Source organism: Thamnophis sirtalis, unplaced genomic scaffold (assembly GCF_051295495.1).
Source record: "Thamnophis sirtalis isolate CommonGarterSnake01/CBP01778 unplaced genomic scaffold, rThaSir2_p1.2 scaffold_5, whole genome shotgun sequence".
Taxonomy (NCBI): domain Eukaryota; kingdom Metazoa; phylum Chordata; class Lepidosauria; order Squamata; family Natricidae; genus Thamnophis; species Thamnophis sirtalis.
The window spans coordinates 80,113,643-80,125,819 of record NW_028261385.1 but is presented as its reverse complement, the minus strand read 5'-3'; the positions used below and the strand labels follow the sequence as shown (position 1 = coordinate 80,125,819).

General features: G+C 43.1%; 1 protein-coding gene across 1 annotated transcript in view; it reads right to left on the bottom strand.

Annotated features, from left to right (window-relative positions):
• The window catches only part of ADAMTSL1 (ADAMTS like 1), a 263,177-nt gene extending 251,310 nt beyond the window's left edge, over positions 1-11,867 (bottom strand). Inside the window, exon 1 of the mRNA XM_087716110.1 lies at positions 11,653-11,867. Within this exon, the coding sequence (XP_087572236.1) occupies positions 11,653-11,709 (57 nt within the window). The 5' untranslated portion in view covers positions 11,710-11,867. The remainder of the gene's footprint in view (positions 1-11,652) is intronic.
• Positions 11,868-12,177: the final 310 nt, after the last annotated feature.

The following is a 12,177-nucleotide window of genomic DNA, read 5'->3' as shown; positions in this document are numbered from 1 at the left end:
TTGTACAGTTCATTTGATTTATTAACCTTTCATTATTTTAGGGTTCCAAGATAAGATTCTATTTTTACAATATATTTAACGCGTACTCTATGTACATTACAATATAATGAACAATGTCAATGTATTTCCAAACGGAGTTTGTTCATGTGCACAAAAAGGCGATTGATAATTCACCTACCAAGTAGCTAAACTCAAAGCATCCCATAAATACTTCCTGTTCTCATGCTGCATATTGAACTCCTTGTTTCCTTCCCTGTTCCAATCTTGTGCCTTAGGGAAGGCCAGTAAAGGGGCAACTGACCTTGGCAAGGACTCAAGCTGCTGCTTCCCATGGTCCTCTTCCTTCTAATGCCTCCTTATCCGGCAATGGATCAACACTATTGTAGTTCTCCAGTAATTCAGACTGAATCTGCCATAGTCTACTAATTCTTTTATGGTTGTTTTTCAACCCACCGCTTAGTGGGGTTGCTAGGTCAGGTTCGACTCATCCGGACAAGGAATGGCAGTTTTAAGCAGAAGTTAAACACAGCAGTGCATTGGTTGCTTCTCAAACTCCCTCTTTCCCATTGTATGTGTGGTTACAATCAGGGGTGAAATCCAGCAGATTCTGACAGGTTCTGGAGAACCGGTAGTGGAAATTTTGAGTAGTTCGGAGAACCAGCAAATGCCACCTCTGGCTGGCTCCAGAGTGGGGCAGGAATGGAGATTTTGCAGTATCCTTCCCCTGCCAAGCCCACCAAGCTACACCAAGCCACGCCCACAGAACTGGTAGTAAAAAAATTGAATCTCACCACCTGTTACAATGATACAATGTGAAATACAAAAACTGAACTCCACTTCTCACAGTGAAGATCTGAGAAAGATCAAAGCAGATCTGAAGACTTCTTTGAAACTAACTCAGCTCCTGATTGGAGCTCCTACGTCATCATCTCAACACAGTGGGTGTTCTTCCAGGACTATTCTTTCAACTTTCCAGTCTAAGCTTTCGTTCCTCGTGGTTTCCCATCTAGTTTGAATTTGCTTAGCTTTCTCCAAAATCAGTCAATGTTGCTTAGGTGTGCGGCTTCCGCAATAAAGACTTGGGTGTCTACAGAATCCGGTGGCCCAACCCCCTCGTTTACACTTGTTAGCCTGTCTCTTGTAAGTTATATCCTGTCCACCCAGTGGAGTGATAGAAATAACATTCTTGTGAACTTGGTTGACCTTTGCAAAGCCAAGTAATATTGATCTTTTTTTAAAAAAATCTGCCTTTGTTACTATATAAATAACTCAAAGTAGCAAACATACATAATACTCCTTCCTCTTCCTATTTTTCACCACAAGAATAACTTTGTATGGGCTGGGCTGAAAGAGACTAATTGGTCCAGAGTCACACAGCCAGTTTTTTGTGCCTAATGTAAAACTTAACAGTCTCCCGGTTTCTAAACTAGCATCTTTTTTTATTTTATTTTAAAGGTTTTTATTAGATAAACATTAAAAACATTGGACATAGTACAACATTTCCGGCATAATCATTTCCATAGAGGTTTTTTTTTAAATCTTACAGCAATAACAGTTTATATCCATTACATAAGAAAGTGTAGTCAGTCAAATTGCCTACCCATTAATCCCTTTCATTATAGAATTACTATCAGTACATATACATATCCAATTCCTACCTATTGTACAATATTAATACCATATTTTCCATCTAAACTAGCATCTTGACCACTTCACCAAACTGGCTCTGGGATTATGACTTAGTTTATGATTAAGGTCTGTTCTTAGCCTTTAGGTCCCAATCAGTCTTACAAAGGAAACAAGTCAGTGAACGACGGATCATGACAGATCCCAGACCTGCCCCAATTCAGAAGTATGTGACGGGCCTGGAGGGGAACAACTAAAGCCCATGAACCCAGAGGTGGGCTGCACTTAGGTTCACAAGCGATTCACTGGTTGTGAGCGAGCGGGCGTATGAGCACTAGCTTCACTTGCACACGCCCCTTTGGGAGTGAAAGGGAGCTTCAAAGAAGCAGGTAATCAACTCAGGCAGCTCCAGTGAATAAAGCAGGGGTGGCACGAAACGCAGCTGGGCAACAAAGGCAGAGGGAATGAGCCAGAAAGTTAGTTATAAGTGAATAGCTTAGCACAGTGAATGGTGAACCTTTTTCGCCTCGGGTGCCAAAAGCATGTATTGCGCACGTGCATGCCCACACCCATAATTTAATGCCCCCCTGTGTCATGCCTCCTATGCATACTCACGTCACTTCCCCTGCTGCCCCATGCATGGCTTTCTTGGAGCCTGGGTAGGGCAAAAGCGGCCTCCTCCGACCCCTCGGAGGCCCTCCGGAGGCTGGAAACAGTCCATTTTCCAACTTCTGGTGGGCCCGGTAGGTCTGTTTTTTGCCCTCCCCAGGCTCCAGAAGCTTTCTAGGAGCCTGGGGAGGGTGAAAACAGCCTCTTCCGCTCCCCGGAGGTCCTCTGGAGGCCAGAGACAGCCCATTTCTGCCTCCTGAAGCTTCTGGAAGGTAAAAAATGACCCAACACACCAACTGGAAGTTTGGAAACAGACTTCCAGGTTGCGAATTGGGCCGTTTTTCAGTTGGCCATTTGACAAAAATGGACGAAAATCAAGGCCGAAAATCAGATGGCCAGCGCACACATGCACGCTGGAGCTGACAGGGCAATGCCTCGCGTACCCTCAGAAATGTCTCTGTGTGCCACCTGTGGAACGCATGCCATAGGTTCGCCATTGCTGGCTTACCACAAGAATGAGTAGGTGGGACAAGCTAAGGATTCGCCCGAATCCACGCGACCATGCAGCAGCCCACCACTGCATACACCTACTGCCTAATTGGAATTTAAAGACATGGCAGGACTTAGTAAAGAGTTAACTACTTGCAAGTACCTTAGTAAATCTTTCTGTTCTGAACTAACACCTAGAACACATTTCTTTTAGAATGTTATTTCTTTATAAATATAATTGAAGCTTCCCGGAAACTACTGAAGTCACACTAACAACTAATGCTTGAAATACTATGACACTCTGAAAGAGCTCCATGTTCTCCCATGGGGCCAGCTTACTTCTGGCTCACAAATAATCCTTTTTAAGTATGAGACCCATGAGTTTGGTAGTGTCTGGGGGCAGTCTGCCTTCTCATTTGTGAGACGCTTGCTTTCTCCAATCTCCCACTGCCTCAACTTGGAGATGTGGTAGATTTCACGGCCAACCTAAACCTCCACCCTTCTTAGTTACTTTCAGTTAAGCTTCACAATTCTTTCTAAAATGCTTTATTTTTCCATTTTATAGGCAGACTGTATCAGCAAACAAGATCTTAATCCTCGGAGTCAGTTGCTAGTTAGTTTAACAATCCCTCTAAAAACTGTCTCTCTTGATTTTCCTTCCTTTTATAAATAACGAAAATTGAACTTTGGCCTACAAACCTAGTTGCAGCTGTATGTTTGGCCAGTTCATCCAAGACTGTGAAGAGCTGGAAAGCACACCTGGCTGCTAATCTTCAGTGTCACATCCCAATCTCTGCATTCAATGGGAATTTATATGCAACAATCCGGTTTTGAATGGATGGGAAATAGCCAAATATATGACATGTCCTTGGAAGCCCAGAAATATATTTTTACTCTCTTTCTGGCTGGAGTGCGGTGAGAGCTTTTTTGTGAGCTCCACTACTTGCCTTCTTGCAGGGCATTGAACAATGTTTGCACTGGAGTGAGAATTACTTTATACAGTTCCCTGCCTTTTCTCAGGATTCAGCAAGATACTGCATAGAGCAGGGGTGTCAAACTCAAGGCCCGCGGGCTGGATCTGGCCCATGGGGTGCTTAGATCTGGCCCGTGGGGTTGCCCTGGAAACAGTGAAGGACCAACCTGTGGTTGTGGCTGAAAATAGACCCTGTGAGGATAGTGCATGCCCCCCGAGCTCGGTTTGCGCTAGTAGAGGGCTAGCAAAACAAACTAAAAGCATAACTGCCACGCCCCTTGGCCATGCTCCCCCCGAGGTCAAACACAACCCTGATGCGGCCCTCAATGAAATCAAGTTTGACATCCCTGTCATAAAGGTGCCCTAAGAGTTGGAAACATGGGTTATCCATAAGCCAGTTCAATAGATTGCATGCCTTGACAGAGAGGTGCACATTTAGATGGTTAGAAGGCATATTAAGAGCCACGGTGGCACAGTGGTTAGAGTGTAGTACTGCAGGCTACTTCTGCTGATCATCGGATACCTGCAGTTTGGCATCTCAACAGGCTCAAGGTTGACTCAGCCTTCCATACTTCCAAGGTCTGTAAAATGAGGACCCAGATTGTTGGGAGCAATATACTGACTCTGTAAACCACTTAGAGAGGGCTGTAAAGCACTATGAAGCAGTATATAAGTCTAAGTGCTATTGCTATTGCTTTATTAAAAGTGTCACTATAGTACAGGTAATCCTAAGATTACGACCACGAAGTATAATGAACACATAGAACATACTCATCCTTTCTGATGGAACGAAACTGTGATGGGTTTTAACTCCTTGAGTGAATCCTTTGTGGGAAAAGTAGTCTTACTGCATATGTACGAAATGATTTTAGTATCTCACCACTTAAAATATGGTTCTCTTTTGCAAACTGAGTGGTCCCAGGGCACATCTATAAATGACATATAGGTATCCCAACTTAAATAATTCTCCCTCTGTACATTTAAAAATATGTATGGATGCACATAGATAGCAATATAGCAATAGCAGTAGACTTATATACCGCTTCATAGGGCTTTCAGCCCTCTCTAAGCGGTTTACAGAGAGTCAGCATATTGCCCCCAACAATCTGGGTCCTCATTTTACCCACCTCGGAAGGATGGAAGGCTGAGTCAACCTTGAGCCGGTGAGATTTGAACCGCTGAACTGCTGATCTAGCAGTAGCCTGCAGTGCTGCATTTAACCACTGCGCCACCTTGGCTCTGAACTGTGGAAATTTTGGAGAACTGTAGGGCTGGAATTATTATCTACAATGAATCAGAGCTTGTGCAAAAAGCTCTGAAATGTCTGTTTATTTAACATTCTCTTCATCCTATCTTTTCTTCAAGGAGCTCATGGCGGTGTACGTAAGCAGGTTAGGCTGGGAGACAGTGATGGAGTCAAGTCAAACAATGGTTTAAAAGCTTAGTACATACTTGACCCTGTCTTCATGGATTTGTGTTTTACTCCTAAAGGCTATAAAAAAGATTGATAAGCAATGTTGAAATGGAAAACATATTGCCCTCCACTCTCTACTACATATATATCTATATATCTATATATGTTGGTCTTGTTGTATTCGGGTCTTTTCCCATGTAAGATTGAGATTGTCTTGGCAACGTTTCAGCAAGGTCTCACTTGCCATCTTCAGGCTGGTGTTTTCGGCTTAAAGCGTGGTCGGAGCTGATGTCTTTCTATAAATCTTGATGGGGTGTGTGTGTGGAGTGCTGGCTTTGTTTCAGTAAGTGGATTGATTGGCTGTGTGGCCAGCACTCCACACACACACACACACACACACAGAGAGAGACACACACACACACCAAGATTTATAGAAAAATGGCAGCCCCAACCGCACTTTAAAGCCAAAGCACCGCCTGAAGATGGCGAGTGAGACCTCGCCGAAACGTTGCCAAGACAATCTCAATCTTACACGGGAAAAGACCCGAATACAACAAGACCAGCATATCTACACCCGTGAAAATCTACGAAAACAAATATCTATATATCTATATATCTATATATCTATATATCTATATATCTATATATCTATATATCTATATATCTATATATCTATATATCTATATATCTATATATCTATATATCTATATATCTATATATCTATATATCTATATATCTATATATCTATATATCTATATATCTATATATCTATATATCTATATATCTATATATCTATATATCCATATATCCACATCTATCTATCTATCTATCTATCTATCTATCTATCTATCTATCTATCTATCTATCTATCTATCTATCTATCTATCTATCTATCCTCCCAGAATAGGAAAATAAGTCTTCAAAAACTGATGAACTAAGATCCCAGCAGCTGTAGCCACTGTGGCCAGTGGGAAAGGGGATTGATTTTAGCAACATCTGCAAGGTCATAAGTTCCTGGTTCATAGGCTACAGGACAGAAAAGTCATGCTGCCCAGAATAGTAGTTTTCCACAGATTGCTAGAATAATTCAATTCTTTGTCTTTCAGTGTCAGTGACCTGACTCATGGAGCATCTTCCCAGGCTCTCAATTGTAGCACCTAAGGCACAGTACGTGAGCAGGAACACGGAAAGGAAAAACTGAAGTCCTTTCCTTTGAGACACACCCTAAGCTCATCCTGGGAAGCCAGCCATATAACCTGTACATGATCCAAAGCTGGTTCCTCTCTGCAGGGTGTAGGCTGACTCACCCACTCAGCAATTCTAGTACAGTAGCGGGAATCAAAAGAAGTTGTAAAACTTTCCTGATTCTTGCAGGAACAGTTGATTGTAAATCCTGGCCACATTTTATTCTAAGCACATTCAGTGGCAAACATTTCACTGAGATAAATTGTCAGGAAGGAATCAGATCTGGCAAGAAATGAAGAGACTTTGACTCAAGAACATTGGTAGCCATCTTTCTTCTCTGGTAGGTTCTGGAGCAGGGGTGATACTCACTTACTTTCCCTACCGGTTCACAAATGTGAGCATTTGCATGTGCCAACCTCCGCGTATGCGCACAGCTTCCATGCATGCACTTTTGGCAAAAAAAGGGCCTAAATGGGATGCCATAGAGCCAGGGCAAGCGGGCAGAGCCACCCGCGATTTCCGCTACCTTTTTGGGCGAACCGATCCAAACGGGTAGAATACCACCTCTATTCTGGAGGCCTGGAACTGGGCATCAATTTTTGAGTGTGTTAGTTTGGCTCCATCTTTGCATTTTTAACGTCTCCCAGTAATTTGGAGCAATGTTATCTCAGGTGCATTATGGGAGAATAAAAAGGAGCTCAATTCTATTTTTCCCATTTCTACTTGATGTGCCATGTTAATGGAGTCTTTCCAATGATGGTCATGCCAAGCATCTATAATAGGCTAGAACCATGATGGTGAACCTATGGCAGGAGTGCTGGAAGTGGCAAGTAGAGCCATCTCTCTGGGCAGGCAAGCCATCGCCTGTTGCTCTTCTAGTTCCCGGTGTACCGCACAGCTTCAAGAACAGCTGCCCAGCGCATGTGCACATGCCAGGAAGATGATCCTCTGGGTTCCAGCATATGCATGCGCAATGGCCCCCTGGTCTTCTGGTTTCTGGCATGAATGCATGCACAAAGACCAATTGGTTGGTGCGCATGTGTGCACCGGAAACCGGAAAATCATCTTCTGGCGCACACATGTGCACTAGGCAGCTGCTCCGGTTTCGGCACTCGGTGCTGAAAAGGTTAGCCAACACTGGGCTAGAAGCTATAGCAGTTGAAATCACACTTCTGGAGAGCACTAAATTGGAGAAGGATATCTTAGAATGGTAAAACGCAGATGAAAGTCACTTTCACTTTTTTCTTTGCACATAAGTAGCTTATCTTAGCTTCCTGCAAAGCCACACCTTTAAAGGAATAGCAACCTTTGAAGACACAGCTATACATTGACCAAAAGAGAAATAAGATGCCTACACTTTTTGTATGTAACTTAATACTGCACTGATTTAGAGATTATTTTAAATGGGAAAGCTAGAGATCTGCAGATCTGTATAATTTATTCTCTACTCAGCTAGAGGTTTTCACTACATATTTCTTAAACACATACCTGATTTTACAGTAACAAGCAGAAGGAAACATTTGCCACATACACACAAAATAACCACTAATCAATTAACCTCTTAATTTTGCCCTCATTTATTAATCTCCTTTTATATCAAAGAAACATGCAAATTTTTTAGAGGAGTGTTTTTAAAACTGCATTCCATGGAACCTTAATAGATAAAAAAGGTTTATTAAAATACAGCCATTTTTTATTATTAAGAACTTTTCTCCTTGATAAGAGATTTTGGGAATATCTTTTTTTTAATTAAAAAAATAATAGATTCCCCACCCTGAAAAAAATTGAAAATTCCTGCTTTAAAGTTCTAGTACTTTTTTTAAAGTACTTTACTACTTGGTAAAAATTATGATGGCATTAACATTCAGTGCATAACATTTGGCAATAAAGATGAATGCTTTTATTTTGATGAACAGTGAAAAAGACTACCAAGACATGCTTTTATGTAGTTAAATCATGCCAGTTACTCCAGTTTCTCATCAGAGTTAAAAAGGAAAAGGAACAATTAATATAAAGCAAGAACTGGGCTAGGTGTCCATTTTTGAGATGCAATTAAGAAATGCTAAATCTTCCCAGCATCTCCCACAAACAGTTTATCTGCTAGATCACAAGTTATGGGTAGGGTTAATACCTTTCATTCATTCAACCATATTATACTTTAAAACTTGTGTTCTTGCTGGATTAAAATTGGCAATCCAAACATATTCCAAATATAATAAAATATTTTCTTACAGATGTTTCATTACCAAACTAAGTAACATCAGTGCTCCTCATGATGTTACCTAGTTTGACAATGAAACATCTGCAAGAAAACAACCAAGTTCAGAAAGCACCAAGGATCCCACAGTTCAATCCTGAGCTATAATTATTCTCTCCCATCAATACAACATCATCTCACAAGGGAAGATGAAGGCGAATTCATGTCCATATTGCTGGGATGAATTGGGGAGAGGGGTGTGACGTAAAAAAAGTATCAAGGATTTCGGGAAGCCATACTCAACTTGTGAGTAATAAATATAAGATATATGTAACCATTAAAGGATATACAATCCGTATGTATAAAAATGGCTGTGTGTGTGTGTGTGTGTTCTGGCATAACTTTAGAATGCCTTAAGCAACTTCAACCAAACTTGGTACACAGATGACTTACTCTCTGGAAAAAATACTGTGGGGGTAAGATACCCCTAATGCTTCTTGGGGTGTGTGTTCTGTTAAAATACAGCCTGTTGTGATATACTGGCTTCTACTGTATAGCACAGTGGAGTTGCCATGGTAACAGCTTCACAGTACTCCACAAGGGGGCTCCCTCTGGTAAGGGGGAAAATCCAACATTAGAAATTACGTTTGGTCCGCAAATTCCCTCCTATAAATAAATATTCGGGCAATGCTGGGTAATCAGGTAGTACTACATAAATTGAACAGAATAACAGGGTTGGAATGGACCTTAGAGGTCTTCTAGTCCAACCCTCTGCTCAAGCAGAAACCGTATACCGTTTTAGACAAATGTTTGTCCAAACTCTTCTTAAAAACCTCAAGTGATGAAGTACCCACAACTTCTGAAGGCAAGTACAATAATACAATAGCAGAGTTGGAAGGGACCTTGGAGGTCTTCTAGTCCAACCCCCTGCCTAGGCAGGAAATCTATACCACTTCAGACAAATGGCTATCCAACATCTTCTTAAAGACTTCCAGTGTTGGGGAATTCACAACTTCTGGAGGCAAGCTGTTCCACTGATTAATTGTTCTGTCAGGAAATTTCTCCTCAGTTCTAAGTTGCTTCTCTCCTTGATTAGTTTCCACCCATTGCTTCTTGTTCTACCCTCAGGTGCCTTGGAGAATAGTTTGACTCCCTCTTCTTTGTGGCAACCCCTGAGATATTGGAAGACTGCTATCATGTCTCCCCTAGTCCTTCTTTCTATTAAACTAGACATACCCAGTTCCTGCAACCATTCTTCATGTTTTAGTCTCCAGTAATTAATTGTTCTAACTGTGAGGAAATGCTTCATTTGTTCTAGGTTGGTTCTCTCCTCAACAGAAAAACAGAGTTGGAAGGACAACACAACTCCTTGTTAGACATAACCTAATTACTGCTGAGGTTGCAGGAATGAAAACATTCTTCACACCAAGAAACACCCCCCCCCCCCTGGAGTTCTTGTACTAAAGACTCATTCTATGCACCTTAAACGTTCTCCTGTGTGCAAGGGCAGGGCCAGTAATGGTGATAGAAGTGAAGCTAATTATAGTAGTGACATTGACTGAAAGTCGAATAACCTTCCATAACCAGCCACACTCCAGATATTGCATGCTAAACATAATTTTTCTTCATCTAGAGCAGTGTTTCTCAACCTTGGCAACTTGAAGATGTCTGGACTTCAACTCCCAGAATTCCCCAGCCAGCATTCGCTGGCTAGGGAATTCTGGGAGTTGAAGTCCAGACATCTTCAAGTTGCCAAGGTTGAGAAACACTGATCTAGAGGTAATATTGTCCACACTGGTTGTGAATGATGGGAGCTGCAGTTCAGGACATTTAATAAGATTAGGGAAGGGAGTTTCTGAACAATAGCCCAATTCTATAGATTCAATTCAAGAGAAATTCCAGTGAAGCGAATTCAAGAATCCAAATGACTGGAGCCAACTGAAATTATATGTGATAGTGCCATCACTAAGAAAGTACGATCCTCCATAACTACAAAACAAACTCAGGAAGCTTGCTATGGAATGGTTTGCTTAATTCGCATCTCCACATGATTTTTTCCCCTTCAGCATTTGCTCCAAAAGCATACAGTACGTCTCTGCTTCTTTCCCCTCCTCTCAGCCATTATGAAATTCTAAATACACGTGTCCCCCCACCAAAATATATTGTTTCACCGCTGCCTCCCCACGACAAATGAACCACATTTGTTTGCATTGGAAATGATCTTAAAACACATGGGGTGGCTGCATTGGAGGTTGGAAATAAGGACCATTGGTCCCTCACCAGATTATTCCCAGGGACACATATTAGTGGTGGGATTCAGCCAGTTCACACCACTTCAGGAGAGCCACTTTTTAACTTTCTGAGCAGTTTGGTGAACTGGTTGTTGGAAGAAATCAGTAGGACAGAGAACCGGTTGTTAAATAATTTGAATCCCACCAATGGACACATTCATTTCCAAGAGCAGACGAAGGTATCATTAGAAGAAAGAAAAGTCACTGAAACCCAGATTTCTCTTCTGCTAAAGTAGCGCACCCTTACGACCAAGAGAGAACTTCCAGCGAAAAGTTTGCATTTCGCTGGAAGCGAATCCAACAACGGGCACTGACCAGCTAGCAGGGGAAGGGGGGGAAAAACCTGCTTTCCTTCCTAAGGCAGTGCGGGAGAAATATTTGGAAGACAGTCAGAAGAAGGGGGGGGGGAGAAGAATTAAATCACCCCTCCCCATCTCTTGTCCAGGTCAACCACCGAAATGTCATTGCAATGTATGCTGCTTAGCGTACATTTAAAATGACAATGAAGTTACGTCTAAGTCTAAAAGTCTCTAAACCAATACTGCTGGTTTCAGAGAAACTTTGTGCTTTTATAAACGCCACTCCAGAAGTCGCTCTCCGCAACGCGCGTTCGCGAAAGCCTGCCAGCAACGCCCAAGGGCAGTCCACCGACGCCTAGTAGTAGTAGTAGTAGTAGTATTTTTTAAAAGACCGGTGTTTAGCTGGCACCTCTCAACGCGACCCCGGGGCAACTTTCCAAGAAAACGTTTCCAAAGGTAGCTCGCCCTCTCACCCCCCAGCTCCCCCCACCTGCACCCCCCCCCCCCAAAGTGTTGGAGACTCCTTCTCTAAGCAGGGTGCAAAGAGAGTTGGAATAAGCGCCTTTTACCAGAAGCAAGGAAGCCAGGAGAAGAGCGCTGGCGGATGCCCGGCGGCAATAGTCCATGCTTGGATCTCCAGGCGGGCAGGCGCGCTGGGAAAAGGAGGCGAATCGCCGCGGCCGCCCGAAAGACCCGCGGCGCGCTGCTTGTCAAGGCTCGGCGGCAGGCAAAGCGGGAGCTCTTAACGCTTCAGCCGCTGCCGATCAAGCTTCCATCAGCCCCGCTCGCTCAAACGTTTCCTGCCTGGAACTGGGCGAGCGGGAGAGGTGGAAGGAAGGGGGGGGGGGAGTCGATCTGCACGGAATCTATTTTCCGAACAGGCAGCCAGCCAATCAGGCCTCGGCTAATCAGACATGCCGAATAACAAAAGGGAAAGGGGGTCCCGGCGAAGGATAACGGGAGGGCGGAGGAAGAAAGAGACCGGGGTGGAGTGGGGTGGGGGCTGGGGGTGTTTAGTAGGAGAGGAGCGAGCTCGGCTGCGAAACCTGGGAGGATCGGGTCGTTTTGTTTCGCCCAACGGGAGCAGCGATGGT